The sequence below is a fragment of the Microcaecilia unicolor genome, chromosome 12 (assembly GCF_901765095.1).
Source record: "Microcaecilia unicolor chromosome 12, aMicUni1.1, whole genome shotgun sequence".
Taxonomy (NCBI): Eukaryota; Metazoa; Chordata; class Amphibia; order Gymnophiona; family Siphonopidae; genus Microcaecilia; species Microcaecilia unicolor.
The window spans coordinates 25,929,729-25,947,545 of NC_044042.1; the positions used below are offsets into that span (position 1 = coordinate 25,929,729).

General features: G+C 47.0%; 1 protein-coding gene across 1 annotated transcript in view; it reads right to left on the bottom strand.

Moving 5' to 3' along the window:
- The window catches only part of ADORA1 (adenosine A1 receptor), a 73,203-nt gene extending 57,170 nt beyond the window's left edge, over positions 1-16,033 (bottom strand). The window contains exon 1 of the mRNA XM_030220991.1: positions 15,065-16,033. Within this exon, the coding sequence (XP_030076851.1) occupies positions 15,065-15,393 (329 nt within the window). The 5' untranslated portion in view covers positions 15,394-16,033. The remainder of the gene's footprint in view (positions 1-15,064) is intronic.
- Between the last annotated feature and the right edge of the window lie 1,784 nt (positions 16,034-17,817).

The following is a 17,817-nucleotide window of genomic DNA, read 5'->3' on the forward strand; positions in this document are numbered from 1 at the left end:
GTTATGGCTGCTTGGTTTCCTGCATGCTCAGTCCACAAAACTGCATCTTGCTACTGTCCTGGGAATTTCTGAGAGTGTGATGAATCCATGAGGTGCATATGAGTCTCCAGAAAAATTAGCAAAACCATTATCCTAACCATCAGAAGCATAGCTGCAAAAATCTCCTGAAAGCTGTTTTATCAGGGGATAAATGCCAGGGCAAGAATTAAGCTTCAGGCGGCCAGCGAGTCTACTGGCCTGTTTTGAAATAGGCCATATTTTGCCCAAAGAATGTAGCTTCTGTTAAATTTCAGAGCTGCCAAGTGGCCCCAGCTCATGAAAGATAATTTTAGGCCAGGTCTGGTTTTCACACAATCCCTCATCCTATTGCACCCTGGTACCTGAAGTGCTCATGCCAAATGGTAGAAGCAGAAACTACAAGCACAGAGAGCGTTCCAGAAGCTTGGGGAGGGACTGAAATCTTTGGTTCGGACTCTGGCTTTTTCTGAAGTAATTCCTACATGGGAGAAGGGAAAGGAAAGACTACGCAAAACAGTGGCATTCAAGAAGCGGCTTGAGTCTTGGTGTAAAGAAGAAGGTTTTAGATACACAGGAGCGTGGGGTAATACGTGGAAAAATAACAGACTGTACTGTAATGATGGGCGCAGTGCCGTAGCGAGGGCGGCTGACACCCGGGGCGGGTCGCCGCTGCGCATCCCCCCCGGGTGCAGAACGGCGGACCCCCCCCTCAGCACGCATTCTTACTGCCATATGAAAGCGGGGGGCGGGAACACCGATCCGCCCCGAGTGCACGTCGTTGGGAGCTGCGTCGGCTCCGCTGGTTCCCTGCTCTCTCTGCCCCGGAACAGGAAGTAACCTGTTCTGGGGCAGAGGGAGCAAGGAACCAGCGGAGCCGACTCCTCCCCAGCGGCGTGCACCCGGGGCGGACCGCCCCCCCTTCCTATGCTACTGAATGGGCGGAACAAAACAGCGAGGTTGACTAAAAAATGGACGATGCTACAGGTAAATAAAACAATTTATTGATCGGTGAATCCGACTCGACACAGCTGTGTTTCAGCCTGCATCAGGAGTCTTTTTATGATCCAAAATCTCACTCGTTGTGTTTGATAAGAAAATCACTCGTTGTGTTCGTTATTCAATTTATGATATTCAAATGGAGCTGCAGCATCTTGTACGTCAAAATGCAGTAGTGCTCTTCAAAAACTTTCCTAATCTCAAGAGTGGACCCGGATTGGAAGATGAGGGGTCCACTCTCGAGATATTTCCACAGGGGGTTACCTGGTGGTAATCGGGCAGAGTGGCGCACTACCCAGTTGCAGCCTGGTTAGAGCAGGAGCCCTTACCTCCACCCCTCAATGGATGGCATTAAGTGTTCCCTCCAAAATGGCCGTGTGGCAAGTGCGAACTTACTACTACTACTACTATTTAGCATTTCTATAGCGCTACAAGGCGTACGCAGCGCTGCACAAACATAGAAGAAAGACAGTCCCTGCTCAAAGAGCTTACAATCTAATAGACTTACCACACGGCCATTTAATTTTTGGCCTTTTTACCTGCTGCGGTAAAAGGGGCCCTGGCACACGGCAAAAATGGCCGCCGCAAGACCCATTTTACTTCAGCTTAGTAAAAAGGGCCCCTTAGCAAGTCAGATTTTCAGGATGCTCACAATGAATAGGCTTGAGATAGAATTAGGGGGCAAATGTGCAAATCCTATAAAATTCACAAAAAATTACGTGTTCAAATTTGGGCAGGTGCCCGAATAATTAGCACCAACCACAAGCAATTACTGGCACTAGTTAGATGTAATTGGAACTTACACGTGTAAATTTTATTTTACACGCGAGTAAAAAAAAAGGGATGTGGAAATGGGAGGGTCATGGGCGGAACAGCGGGCGTTCCTAGCATTTACGTGCATTGTTATAGAATACAGGGGATACACTCCCAGCTTAGATGCGTACATTTGTGCCATGTTTCAGTTGGTGCAAACATCCGTGCCGAAAGTTAGGCTCAAGTCCTGGGTGTAAGCGCTTCTAAAAATCACACCTAATTTTAAGTGCAGCTCATAGAATAGCACTTTTTTTCGGCCCCGTATATTGAATTCACCCCTTAATTCATACATTTTCAGTGTGGATATCCCGAAAACATGACTGACTAGGTTTGTCCTGTGGACTCGGTTGAGAACCACTGACCTAGGGTTTTAAGGCAACCCTACGTTTCGGGCAGGGGTTCACAACCCTGTCCAGGGACCCACAATGAATATACATGACATAAATTTGCATGTACTATTTATGGAGACCTCTCCCTTGCATATTCATTGTGGATATTCTGACAAACCCTGACTGGCTAAGTTGAGAAGCACTGGTTTAGGGTACCCAGCTGACTTCAAAGTTGCCCCTTCTTTTACCCTATGTTTAAGGCAGTGTTTCTCAAACCAAATTTGGAGTGCCCTCGAGTCAGGCTGGTTCTCACAATGAATATGCATGAGATAGGAGACCCATTCCATAAAAATATGTCTCGTGCATATCTGTCTGGCTAGGTGTGTCCAGAGGACTGGATTCAGAACTCCTGGCTCAGGAGAATATGCAGATGCTCTGCAATCTGCACTATATATAGAGAAGGCAGGATAAAATTAAATAGATGGCAAGTAGAGAAAAAGATAACACTCCCAGGGACATATTTACACATCATCTAACACTTAAACTGATGTAAGCTAATTACGCAAAGATACCAAGTGACCCAGTTAAAGCAGGTACATTTTAAGCCAGTTCTGGATGTCTGACAACTCCATCTTTATATATTCCTGTGCCTGTAGGATGGTGTCCTATGGTGGAAGCAGGAACTACAAATACCACAATGCACTGGAATGTAAGTTCCAAAACCAGGGCTAGTCTAAAATCTCACTTCAGTTCTGGATTGTTAACAACCTAAAATTTGTTAATCCAAATCATACATATTTGTTTTAATAAACAGACTATTACAATTCTTTCGAGCTTCACGTTATATATACACATAAGAGTCCTGGGGACAGTAGGGGAGATTTAAGGTGACCATTCACATAAGATTCCTTAGGTTAATTGAGTCCTGTTACCTGGGGAAGTGACAGAGGGGCCCTTTTACTAATCCACGCAAGCGCCTACACACGCCCGACGTGTGCCATTTCTGAGTTACCGCCCGGCTACCATGTGACCCTTGCGGTAATTTCATTTTTGGCATGCATCTGCCACGCGCTTCCGAAAAATATCTTATTTTCTAGCGCACGTCAGCTATGCGCGTCAAGTGGCATTTGATGTGCATAGGTCGTTACCGCCCGGTTACCGCATGAGACACTACCGCTAGGTCCATGGCTGGCAGTTAAGGTCTCAGACCCAAAATGGATACGCGGAAATTTTCATTTCTCTGCATGTCCATTTTCAGCAAAAATTTTAAAAAGGCAATTTTTACAGGTGCGCTAAAAAATGATTCTGTGTGTGCCCAAAACACGCATCTACACTACTGCAGGCCATTTTTCAGTGCACCTTAATAAAAGGACCCCAGAGTCTCTGTGACTGGAGGTGGCTGAGAACAGATTAAACGCTTGTCTGGAGTGATATACATAAAGTGGATCCCTCTACAAGTGACTCTTTGCAGTCTTATCATTTTATTGATCCACTAATAAAAAAAAGCTCATTTCTCATTGAAATGAAACGGGCACTAGCAAGGTAATCACCTTCTGCCATTAATGTTTTTAAGGGAAGTTCCAGCGTCTTCCCTCCCTCTCAATTCCAGGGTCCCCCCCTCCCTTCTTCCCAGTTCCAGGGTCGTTGTCCCTCCCTCTGAGTTCCAGGGTTGTCGTCCCTCCCTCCCTTCCAGTTCCAGCCCCCCTCCCTCCGAATTTTAAAAGTCATCCTGACTTACCTCGTCGGGGTTACGGCAGCCGGCAGCAGCAGTAAAAAGCGTGCAGGCTCGGCACTTACTTCAGTTTTCCCTTCTCTGTCTCTCAGCTCTGGTCCCGTCCTCATTTCCTGTTTCCGCAAGGCCGGGACCAGAGCTGAGAGACAGAGAAGGGAAAACTAAAGTAAGTGCCGAGCCTGCACGCTTTTTACTGCTGCTGCCGGCTGCCGTAACCCCGACGAGGTAAGTCAGGATGACTTTTAAAATTCGGAGGGAGGGGGTCTGGAACTGGAAGGAAGGGAGGGACGACGACCCTGGAACTGGGAGGGAGGGGGGGGGGGGGACGGACGACGACCCTGGAACTCGGAGGGAGGGAACAAACTTCCGGTGGGTGAATATGATATGCAGCCTTCCCTTCCCTCCGAGGGCGGGGCACTGAGAGCGAGTGCGAGGCCTGTGGTTGGTCCCTTCTCCTTCCGACGTTGCAACTATACAGAGTTCCCTCGAGGGCGGGGCGATTACGAACACTACACGGCTTCACTGCAACGGAGTCAGCTTCAGAACGTTGAAGGTGCAAATTATTATATTAGATAAGTAACGGAAGATGTCTTGATAGAGTAGAAGAAGGCCTCTCTCCCGGCCTCTTTTTCCAAGCTGGGAAGAGCAGGGTTATCGTGGTAAGAACAACCCTTTCTTTCCATAGTCAGGGATTCTCAACCCAGGGCTCGGGGAATCCCAAGCCAGTTAGTTTTCAAGCTATCCGCAATGAATATGCATGTACTGCCTCCATTGGATGCAAACGTCTCATGCGTATTCATTGTGGGCATCTTGGAAACCTAACTGTTTTGGGACTGGGTCGAGAAACCCTGATACTGAAGAACCAGTGGGGCTTATGTTCTTTTGAGTTCAAACATTTTATTGAATTTTTATAACAAAATACAACTGAGAACTGTATAGAACACAAAATATAAATAAAACAGAATTACATCACTGTCAGAAGGGAAGAAATACTACAGTCATAGTCAGTTTATATATAATTAACAGAAAAACAATCATAATACCCTTTGAAGAGATAGTATAGTAAATCAGTGAAAGGTAAGTTTCAAGAGGTTTCCAAATCTTACGGTTATCTGTTGGGTTTTTTTTTTGGTTTTTTTTGCAGCCTTAAGTTTGTATTCATAGATACGACCAGTTGTATTCCACCAAAAGATATCATTCGGAATTGTGGCAGTCTTCCAACCACCAAGAATCATTTGAATTACAAGTGCAATATGTCAAATAAAGATTGTTGCGTATCATCTAATTGTAAAAAAAGGATGTACTGAACATAGGATGATGATGTATTGCAAAACTGAATTGTTGATTTTTGGATAGTTATTTTATTTTATTTATTTTTGTTACATTTGTACCCCGCACTTTTTCCCACTCATGGCAGGCTCAATGCGGCAGGGAGTCACAAGGAGCTGCCTGTGCCTGAAGTGGGAGTCGAACTCAGTTCCTCAGGCCCAAAGTCCACCACCCTAACCACTAGGCCACTCCTCCACTGTTGCTACTATTTGAGATTCTACATGGAATGTTGCTATTCCACTAGCAAAAGTCAGCCCTTGCAGATCACCAATGTGGCCGCGCAGGCTTCTGCTTCTGTGAGTCTGACGTCCTGCACGTACGTGCAGGATGTCAGACTCACAGAAGCAGAAGCCTGCGCAGCCTTCTACATGGAGTGTTGCTAGTGGAATAGCAACATTCCATGTAGAATGTCCAATAGTAGCAACATTCCATGTAGAATCTCCAATAGTATCTATTTTATTTTTGTTACATTTGTACCCTGCGCTTTCCCACTCATGGCAGGCTCAATGCGGCTTACATGGGGCAATGGAGGGTTAAGTGACTTGCCCAGAGTCACAAGGAGCTGCCTGGGCCGGGAATCGAACTCAGTTCCTCAGTTCCCCAGGACCAAAGTCCACCACCCTAACCACTAGGCCACCCCTCCATACCTTTTGCCAGAAAGTATTGATACCTGAGTAGTCGATAATCATATGGGCTAAAGTGCCATCATTTTGTTTACAATGCCAGCAAAGTTTGGTAGTGGCAATGTTCACCCTCCATTTTCAAACCAGAGTCCATATTGCCCTTTGGGCTAGACAATATAGAGATTGGGATAGGCTAACCAATTGTGTTGATCTGTTAACCTTATAGCAACAGGATTCCCAGTTTACAATTTGATCAGTAATTTCCAGATCTTGTTCCCAGACTTTTTTTAAGTCCAAAATGTGGCATGAAAAGAGAAACTAAGAATTTTGTAAATGAGTGAGACAAACTTGCAGGACGTCAGACTCAGAAACAGAACAAAGCCTTGTGCCAGAAGAAGAGGACCTCGGCTGGCGGGGATTGGGGTCCCCCGCCAGCAAAGGTAGGCATCGGCGGCAGCGGGGGAGGGTTGGCAGCGGGAGGGGGGGTCAAAGTTGTTGTTGTTGTTGGTGGTGGTGTCTGGCTATGCTCCTGGTACCTGCATTACCCAATTAGCGCAGGGCATGCCTACTCTCCGCCCATAGTCACGCCTCCTGCCACTATGACTTAGTAAAAGGGCCCCTTAGGGAGTTCCAACAGTCAATTTTTAGACATTTGTCTAATAATATTAAGGCTTTATGAGTGTTTAATAATAATTTACAATCTATGACCTTGGGAGGTATTATACAAGTTGGGAGTAAATGTTAAAAGTGGAAACAACATTTCCCATTCAAGTTGCAACCATAGAAATTCTTGTTCTTGCGACACATCTGATGTTAACCATTTAGATACCATATCAAAGTAGAGACGTAGCGTGATAAGAATAAAAATCAGGAAAGTTAATACCAACCTTATCGTTAGTAGCTTTTAAGTGTTTCCATGGCTATCCTTGGAGGTTTGTTTTTCCAAAGGAATTCAGACAATTTTGAAATCAATTTGTTTGTAAAATTCTTTAGAGCCATGTCCAGGTAGCATCATCAATATATAATTAATCTGTGGGGTTAGTGCCATTTTGATTGTATCTAGCCTACCCCACCAAGCAGTGGCATAGCTACATGGGGCCAGGGGGGCCTGGGCCCCCGTAGATTTGGCCCTGGACCCCCCTGCCGATGACCCTCTCGACCCCCCCTCCCGCCGTCAACCTGCCATCACCATCGCCTGCCTTTGCTGGTGGGGGACCCCAACCCCCGCCAGCCAAGGTCCTCTTCTTCTCGCAAAAGGCTTCCTTCTGTTTCCGACATCCTGCACGTCAGAAACAGAAGGAAGCCTTTTGCAGGGCAAAGTTGGTGGTCTAAAATGTGCCCCCTCACCTCGGGCTCTGGACCCCCCCCCCTCCCACCGAAGTCTGGCTACGCCCCTGCCACCAAGACAAATTAAGGGGTGACCATTTTGTGGTAGCTTCATTAATAGGTGGTCAAAATTTCTTTTTTAGTATTAAGGTATATATACCTCCCTCTTTACTAAGCCGCACGGTAATGCCAACACAGCCCATTCAAAGTGAATGGGCTGTGTTGGCATTAGCGCATGGCAGCCGCTAGTGCGACTTAGTAAACACCGGGGGGGGGGGGGGGGGGGATAGTTTGCTCTATTAAGCCATATTCCTAGTTACTTTAATTGAATTGGGGACCATTTAAAGTTGTGTTGCTCCAATATTACACTGTGCAATGTATTGATTCATTGGCATGATTTCAGATTTTTCCCAGTTTATTTTGTATCCTGAGAAACTGTAGAAATTATTTACTGTAATTATCAAGCATTTGACGGATAATTCTGGCTGGGATAGGAACAGAAGGAGATCATAATATTAGTAGTGCCTATTCCCATAATATTGGGATTCTGCCTAATTGTCAATAGTAGCGGTTTCAAAGCCAGATTAAAGAGTAATGGGGAGAGAGGACAACCTTATCTCATGCTTCCTGTAAACTGTATAATGTTATTTTCAATCTTGATCCTTGAGGTTGATGAACGATACAGAATTTTAAGCCAATTTGAATAATCACCTCCTAGACTGAACCAGTTTATGATCGTCAAAAGATAAGGCCATTCTATTCTGTCAAAGGCTTTTTCAGCATCTAGTGATAGGGCTACACAAGATTCTTTTTTTATTATTATTTTTAGAGGCAATATAGAGGGGAATAATCAAACGGCGCCGGCGAAATACATGGCCGGCGATGTATTTTGGCGACGCCGCAAACAGCTGGCCAGACCCGTATTTTCAAAAAAGATGGCCGGCCATCTTTTGTTTTGATAATACGGTTCCAGCCAGCCAAATGCCTTGAATTTGGCCGGGGTTTGAGATGGCTGGCTTCGTTTTTTTAGCGATAATGGAAAGTTATGTCGGCCATCTCAAACCCCGGGCAAATTCAAGGCATTTGGCCGAGGGAGGAGCCAGCATTTTTTGTGCACTGGCCCCCCTGACATGCCAGGACACCAACCGGGCTCCCTAGGGGTCACTGCGGTGGACTTCAGAAAAGCTCCCACGTGCATAGCTCCCTTACTTTGGGAGCTGAGCCCCCCACCCCCCCAAAAAAAACACTACCCACAAATGTACTGCACTCACTAAAACTGCTCCAGGGACCTGCATAAAGCCTCTAGGACTTATTGCTGCTGTATAACTTTGGCACACCAGTTCACACCTGAAGACTAATCTCTCTGAAAAAGTCCTTTCTTGAAATAACCACATTTACTCACAGTTAACTGCAGATCAGAGGTTGTGCCCCACTGGCAAAGAGTCCCCTGGTACTAAGATTAGCAGTAGGTCAGAGCTGGCACAATGGTGTACAATGCCGTCTTTCAGCAACATTCAAGGTAAGAACTACGTTCTCTGACATGGGTAACACAGGAAAGGGATCTAAAACTGTCTTACAAAAATGGCCACTACCACATGGACTACAACAGGAAACAAAACGGGGCACACTCTGACCCAGTAAGCAGGGGGAAAAGCAGAGCCTACCAACTACCAATACCTATACCCACCACAATGCATTGCTGATGTAACTCTGCAGTGCAAATAACAGAAAAGGTGCCACACTCACCCCAGAGCCACATCACAAGCAGGCAAAGGCTGTCGGAGGACAGAACACATTCTGCTGTCATGGAGGTGGGTACGGCATTTGAGGCTGGCAAAAAAGTATTTGTAACCTGTTTTTTATGCTGGGAGGGGGTTGGTGACCACTGGGGGAGTACGAGGAGGTCATCCCCGATTCCTTCCGGTGGTCATGTGGTCAGTTTGGCCACCTTTTTGAAGCTTGGACCTGAAAAAAAAAGGGACCAAGTAAAAGCGGCCAAATGCTCTTCATCGTCATTATGGGCTAAAGCCGGCCATTTCGTAACCTTCGCGTCACTGCCAACATGCCCCCTTGAACTTTCGCCGGCTCTGCAACGGGAAAGCGGCAATAGTGTCAAAATAGTGGCTTTCAATTATACCGATTTGGCCGCTTTTGCGAGATCGCCGGTCATCTCCCAATTTGTGTTGGAAGATAGCCGGCGATCACTTTCGAAAATGAGCTGGATAGTTAAAATTATAAAATAGTCTGAGATTATCTCTTATATATCCATTTTTCATGAACCCAACTTGATTGGGATGGTCAATACAATCCAGTATTTTGAAAAGCCTCGTTACTAGTAACTAAAGTTGTATTAAAAAAATGTTATAATCAATATTTCAGCCTGTAACTTTGTGTGAAAGTAGGATCTCATCCAGGTTTAGTAATCAACGTAATGGTGGCATTTGCAAAATTACATGGGTTAGAAGGAGATTGATGAAAATAAAATTGTAATATTTGGTTAATAGGGGAGAGAGGAATTTATGGAAGGTGGGGCTTATGTTCTTATAGTTTGTGAGGTTCTGTTTTTCCACTGCGGTGATGGTACATAAGAACCCAGAAGTGTGGGGGAAGGGGGCTGCACCATTAGCATCGCCTTCATCTACAGTATGCTTCTGTTAACACCAGAATATGAAAGATATACATCAGGCTTTTCCAAGTTCAATCCTCGAGGGCTGCAGGCAAACCAGGTTTTCAGGATGTCCCCAATAAAATGCATGAGAGAGAGTTGCATACAATGGATATAGTGGGCATGCATATCTTTCTCATGCATATTTATTAGCTGTATTCTGAAAACCTGGCCCATCTGCAGCCCTCGAGGACTGAAATTGGACAAGTCCGAAATAAATGAACAAACCTTTTCCAAAAACAGAGAGACTATAAGAACAGGACATGAAATAATGCGGCAAGAGAGGAAAAGCAACATCGACAAAAAGATTTTTTTTCACAGGGAGAGTGGTGGATGCCTGGACACCTTTCTGGGCAAACTGGATAGACCATCTGCCATCATTTACTATTTCACTGTGTATTATTAATTAAAGAAGATCTCTCCTATGGTGGGGGGGGGGGGGGGGGGGGGAGGAAAAAACATCCTTTTAAATATGGCCTAATGTGCTTGTGCACAGATACAGGAAGTGGTATCAGCATCCACACTGCCTTGATCCCCACCCATGTAAAGCCTCAGTTCTGGCTGCATCACCATTTTGCGGCTGCTTTAACTACTAACTCGTATTCATTTGTTGAGAACCCATGTCTATTTTATAATTCCCACCATAAGTAATTCCCTTATCCCTTATTTGTCCCATTGTCTGTCTTAATTAGGATTGTAAGCTCTGTCGAGCAGGGACTGTCTCTTACATGTTCAGTACCGTGTATGCCTAGCAGCACTAGAGAAATGATAAGTCACAGTAGTCGTCATCTTTGGGATCCCAGAATCTTGCTACTCTTTGTCCTTATCTCTTATTTGTTCTGTTTATCTGTCTTGATTAGATTGTAAGCTCTGTCCAGCAGGGCCTGTCTCTTTCATATTCAGTGTACAGTGCTGTGTACGTCTAGTAGCGCTATAGAAATAATAAGTAGTAGTAGTAGTCTTTGGGATTCCGGAATCTTGTTACTCTTTGGGATTCCGGAATCTTGCTACTCTTTGTCCTTATCCCTGTTTGTCTTGATTAGATTGTAGCTCTGTAGAGCAGGGACTGTCTCTTCATGTTCAAGTGTACAGCGCTGCGTACGTCTAGTAGCGCTATAGAAATGATAAGTAGTAGTAGTACTCTTTGAGATTCCAGACTTTGGCTACTCTTTGTCCTTGTCTCTTATTTATCCTGTTTGCCTGCCTCAATTAGCTTGTAAGCGCTGTTGAGCAAGGACTGTTTTTTACATGTTCAGTGAATAGAAATGATAAATAGTAGTAGTAGTATCACTGGGGTGTACACTCATGCCAACACCACTGTCTGTACAAAAATAGTTATATGATTTTCTTGTTAAATAATTGCTCTCTGAGGACATCATGGGGGGGGGGGGGGGGGGGGATTAGGGTGGAGCAACCATTTTCTAAGGTTCTTCTGCTTTATTTTTTTACACATCATCTGCTGATGTTTCTTTCTGTTGCACACTATAAAGTTTGCAGTTGTGACTTTTTGCAATCTGCTTGGTTTCAAAAACTCAATCTCTGGCTCATCCTTACTGTACCTTGATTCGTTAAAAGGTCTCAGGGTTAGCCAGGAATCTTCATGTCAGTCCGGTGCCTTGTGAGCTTGGCTGAGTGGGGAAACAACATGTGAAGGGAGGCCTCAGGCATCACAGACCACGGTAGAGGGAATGGAATGTCCAATTGCTTCCAAGTTTCCCCCCCTCCAAGGCATAACTCCCCCCCCTGACCTCTACATGCCACAGTAAACATTACTCTCTTGGATCAGAACTGTTGAGCAATCAAAAATATGTTAGGACTCCACGAGCATTTAGGGGTGGAAGTTAGCAATGTGGAGTACCATTAAGACTGGTTATTTTACCACTAACTCGTACAGATCCTTATGCAGTGATACCTTGGTGGGGGGGGGGGGGAGGGGGGGGGAGAATTCATCAAGTTGCAGTAAAATTTTGCCTTTACTTCACCTTGATCTCCTGTGGGATCCTGGTAATGCAGGTTGCCGAATCCCGCTTTAAAAGGCATGACAAAATCATCCGGGCCAACAGGACTGGGTCCCCCTCTCCCCAATCAAGCCCTATCTTTCCTGAGCAATACCCCCCCTCTGGCCTTGGGCACCCCCCTCCCTTGAGCAAGAATCCCCTACCCCTGTCCTCAGGGGCTGTCACAGCATTGGTGGTCCGGGGGTTATACCAGTAGGATTGTCTGAGGAATCCATGGGGGTCTTTGGGCAGGAGTGCCACTGTCCAAATGTTTTCTCTATAAGCAGTCTCGTGCAGCTACCGCAAGGGGTCAGATTTCCATATAAGGAGATATTGTTCCTGCCCAGAGGCCCCTTGGATCTCCCTGAACCCTTGGGTAACCCCCCCCCCCCCATTCCCCAAATGATCATCAATGCTGTGACATTTATTTTATTTTTATTACATTTGTACCCTGCGCTTTCCCACTCATGGCAGGCTCAATGTGGCTTACATATACAGGTACTTATTTGTACCTGGGGCAATGGAGGGTTAAATGATTTGCCCAGAGTCACAAGGAGCTGCCTGTGCCTGAAGTGGGAATCGAACTCAGTTCCCCAGGACCAGAGTCCACCACCCTAACCACTGCTCCACTCCATCCCCTGTGAGGTATGGAGGCAGGGAGTCTTGCTCGGGGGGGGGGGGGAAGAGAGAGCGAGAGAGAGAGGGGTGTCACCAAACAGCACATTTTGTAAAACTGAGAAACCCAGAGCAAAAGCATGTCATCAGAACTAAGACTCATTCAAGGGTTGAGCTCCAGTGAGGTCTTTTTCATTCAAAGTTTAAACAAGGCTGGGACACTGGACCTGGAGATCAGCCCGCAAGTGCCAGCTCTTAAAGTGCAGTGGGCTCTTGAGCATCATCAGTATTGACCAAACCTCTTCACTGTGTCCAGGTGGTACATTCATTGTGACTAGTATCTAAAATCATTTTGAAAAGTTGCCTCCTACGATGTGCAGAAAGATGCAGGACTGCAGAGAGACACAACTGCGACAGCCTCTGACATTCTTAGATGAAATTATCAATCCTTTCCACTTTATGGAAGCTACAGAGAAGGTGTCCGCATCTTTGGCCCCAAAGGAAAAAGAGGGGGGAAAAAAGGGCCCAGGAGGGTGAACACAATGACAAGAGGTCATTCTACATTGAAATATTTGTGCCATACCTGGGATCAGGGCCACCGGCAGACGCTACAGTGCCTTCAGCACAGAAATGACCTTGACAGGGAGACCTCAAGCACACTTCTTTAATTAACGGAGGAGGACTGAGGACCAGAAAGTTGGCTTTATTCAGAGACATTGCGTTAAGTCTTTCAGGGCTGCCAACCAGTGTGTCTGCCCCTGTCTCATTTAATTCTCTCCTCCCCTTCTGGCTGTTTTCTGTTGTGAAAACACTTCTGAGCAGCAAAAGGGGCTCTGTTCTCATCACTGATTTTCTAGAATATTTCAGCAAGGTGCTCTGGAGAGTCCCTGAAAGATCCCCACAACCACCCATAGCTTCTCGTTGCTACTGAACCCGATTGCACGGTTTTCCTTCACTGTCATTGAAAACAAAGCAAAACCAAAACAGTCTTGTGTTTATGTCTATCCAATGCTCTTTGCAAGCCAAAATGCTACCCCTGATCTGTTATGAGCTCTGATACTGATGTTTGCCCTACACTCCTCAAGAGAAGGGAATAAAGCTAGCCAGGACTACCCACCCTCTGGTGTGCTGGAGGGGGCTCTGGAGAGCTCGGCATACTGTTATTTTACTTAAAGGGTCTCATGGATAGACGCTAGCTCTGGCCAGACCCCCCCCCCCCCCTCTTGTCATAAAGCTAGCCAGGACTACCCACTCTCTGGTGTGCTGGAGGGGGCTCTGGAGAGCTCAGCATACTGTTATTTTACTTAAAGGGTCTCATGGATAGACGCTAGCTCTGGCCAGACCCCCCCCCCCCCCCTCTCATCATAAAGCTAGCCAGGACTACCCACCCTCTGGTGTGCTGGAGGGGGCTCTGGAGAACTCAGCATACTGTTATTTTACTTAAAGGGTCTCATGGATAGACGCTAGCTCTGGCCAGACCCCCCCCCCCTCTTGTCATAAAACTAGCCAGGACTACCCACCCTCTGATGTGCTGGAGGGGGCTCTGAAGAGCTGGGCATACTGTTATTTTACTTAAAGGGTCTCATGGATAGACGCTAGCTCTGGCCAGACCCCCCCCCCCCCTCTCATCATAAAGCTAGCCAGGACTACCCACCCTCTGGTGTGCTGGAGGGGGCTCTGGAGAGCTCAGCATACTGTTATCTTACTTAAAGTGTCTCATGGATAGAAACTAGCTCTGGCCAGACCCCCCCCCCCCCCCCTCTTGTCATAAAGCTAGCCAGGACTACCCACCCTCTGATGTGCTGGAGGGGGCTCTGGAGAGCTCGGCATACTGTTATCTTACTTAAAGTGTCTCATGGATAGAAGCTAGCTCTGGCCAGACCCCCCCCCCCCCCTCTCTTGTCATAAAGCTAGCCAGGACTACCCACCCTCTGGTGTGCTGGAGGGGGCTCTGGAGAGCTCAGCATACTGTTATCTTACTTAAAGTGTCTCATGGATAGAAACTAGCTGTGGCCAGACCCCCCCCCCCCCCCCCCCCACTCTCTTGTCTGAACAGCACTCTGCCATTGTTCAGGGGTCATCTTGTAAACAGACGGAAATTCAGGACGCTAGCTCCGCAGACAGCAGCGTTACAGCGAGGCAGGTATTGGACACAACCCAGACACATGCAGCAGAGAGAACCTCCCAGCCTGCCTGCAGAGAACATTTAATATTGAAGGCACAGTTTGGAGAACTGACAGAGGCTGATGCCGCAAGGCGTAAAGCGAGTATTTTGAGTCTGCTGCCCGGAGGGCACCCTGTCTCCCCCCCCCTCCCCCCCTCTCCCTCTGCCCCTGCAATGATCCAGATCCTGAGCTCCGGTCACTCACAGGAGATTGTTCCGATCCAGCACAGTAATTCATTCCTCAGTGCACCCCATACTTCACCTGAAACAACCACTTTCATACATAAAGGAAACACAGGGAAACGGGACGGGGGGGGGGGGGGGGGGGCAGGCACCATTTCATCATTCAAGATAACGGGCTGAAAGTTCTTTGTCTGAAGGCGCAAAAGCGCTTTCTGAATATCTCTAGACAATGTTTTAAAAAAAAGGGATTTAAGTGCGAATTCTTCCCTCTTACCTGGTCGGGATTTTCACCCTGAGATACCGGTCGACTGCAATGGCCAGGAGGGCCAGGATGGAGCTCTGGGTTAATATGAGCATACTGCAGGCGACTATAAGGCAACTGTAAAACTCCGTCTGTAGCCCAACGCTGATGATAATGGCCAGAGGAATGACCAGGGCTCCCACCGCAATGTCAGCCACAGCCAGAGAGACAATGAAGCAGAATGTCGTGTCCCTGAGAGCCTGGTTCACGGCCACGGCCCAGATCACCAGCACGTTGCCAAAGACCGAGACCAGGGCGATCAGCAGCTCGATGCCGATGTAGATAGCCTGAGAGGGGAACATTCTCTCCTGGGTCTGGTCGAACCGGGACCTCAAGGCGTAGTGATCCAGCTAAGCACCTGCAAGCCAAGGGGAAGTAACAGCATGCTGAGGTCAGTCCGATCCTGCGCTAGGGATGCAATTCCTCAGCCGAGAAAGCGGGGCACACCTGGAAGTTTCAGTCAGTGCTTCTCCCTCCCATGGAGCGTTGGCTCACTTTTACAGCGCGGAATTTCTGGGCAGCGCTGTCGCTGAGGGGCCAGGATGCATACTCAAAGGGAGGGCAGAAGATCTCCGACTGCAGCTCTCCCCACGATCAGCTCTTAGGGGCTCACTTCAACTGGGGGGGTTCCTTGCACTGGGCTCCAGATGTGGCTCTCCCGGGCTGGGACTGGCAGCTGCTTCCCTGCCGTGGAACCAGAGGTTCATGCTGAAAAGGCACCGGGGGTGTTTGCCGTTCTTATTCTGCCCTCCTCTTCCACCTTTTTTCCTCCTGCTTTGAACTGGATTTCAATCAATCAAGGGGAAGAAAAAAAAATCACATGGTCCCGCTCTCTCAGCTCCTGCCTCCACTAATTTAAAGAGAAAGCTGTTTCCTGCCCAGTGCCAGCAACAGTGAGCTAACAAACTGATCACAACACGTCAGAGACGCTCGCTCCGTCCTACTTCGTGCACCGACTAATTACTGAGAAGTGCACACTGAGCTAGGAGGACACGTCACGTGCTCTTTCTTGTAGGGTAGGTGCAGGGCAGATGTGAGCACAGCGTGTTTCTGGATGCAGTACATGGTATGCACGGTACTGCATTTCTACGTGTGCAGCACTAGGTTGCACGTTGTACTGGATGTGTTTTGTACACGTGTTCACTACAGTGCCTTGTACGCACAATATTGCATATGCACGCGTGCACAGCGTGCTCCTGGCTGCGGTGTCAGTCGTGTACGGTGCAGGCCACTAAAAAGTGGCAGAACTCCAAGGGCAGCCACCTTGAGCCCCCACCCCAAACAAGAGAAGCACCTTGTTTCACAGACAAAACAGAAAAATGCATGGTCAGCAGGTGTCACAGGAACGGTTCTCAGGGAGGCAAGGAAAACAGCTGGGTGATTGTGACTTTTAGGAGAGACAGCCAGGGGTCTTCGCAGCACCTTTTTGATTGGAGGGGACCAAACAAATCAACTCCTACACCTACCTAGCCTTGGCCCTAGCCCTGTGGTTGTCGACGCTGAGTTGGGAAAAACAAAACCAAGAGTAACTTGGCTGGACCATGGCCCAGTGACCTACCCTAGTCCACTACCTAGGGGCCATAGGAAAAAAAAGGGGCGGGGTTATGAGATTATGGGTTCTGGCTTGATCCTAGAAATATTGGGGTGCTTCGGATGTCTCATGGTGTGAGTGAAGGTTTTTGGGACAGAGGTGCATGATGGTTCCTTTGAAACACAGGGATGTCTTGGTGCATATATTAAAGACCACCGAATCTGATTAGGGGGAACGACTGCTTCCAATAAAAAAATAATAATTGGAGGATAATTAATAGTATAAGGAAGGGATCTGTTCACATTCTGAACTGGAGGCGTTGCGTTTGCCCGCGGAAGACTTGGAAACAAGGACAAAGGCAGTGCCAATGTGTCTGCATTTATTTCGTGTCGTTCGGGTTTTTTGGTTTTTTTTCATAATAGGCTACATAACTGAAATAAGATGAAAATAAAAAAAAACCCTGCGAAATAAATAGCAACAAAGCGAAAAATGAAAAGAAACCAAACCCCTCAGCCGCTTTTGCTTTCCAGTGCTGTATTTCAAAACGTTGTTGCCCTCAAGTCAGCCGATTGCAATTGCCCGTTTGGACTTCAGCTGCAGAAGGTAAGTTAAGGTTTGGCCCAAAGGATGCGGCTTTATTTTAAATTTGGTAATGTTTTTCTTTTGTTTGTCAGGACTGTCGGCTATGTTTTAGTGTGCCCCTTTGGAAAATAGCATATATTTGAAAAAGCAGCAAAAATAAACAAAACCCCAAGAAATAAAACACACCAATGACATGAATGACACCCTTCCACCCCCACCCACCCCATACCTCTAGGTGTTACCTTCAGGAAGAATTACCCATATGGAGGAAAACATAAAAATTAGCTTTCCAGAGACTGCTTAATAGAGGGATGAGAGTAAGTGGGGGGTTTGGATTTAAAAACATAGCCAGAGATCACCAGCTTGGGGTCGATGCAAGAAGCCTTGCCCGAGCACTGTGCCCAAAAGCAGTGGTGTTCAATCCAGTCCTCAGGGGCAACCTGGCCAGTCAGGTTTTCAGGATATCCACAATGAATATGCATGAGAGAAATTTGAATGTACATAAGTATTGCCATACTGGGAAAGACCAAAGGTCCATCAAGCCCAGCATCCTGTTTCCAACAGTGGCCAATCCAGGTCACAAATACCAGGCAAGATCCCCAAAAATACAAAA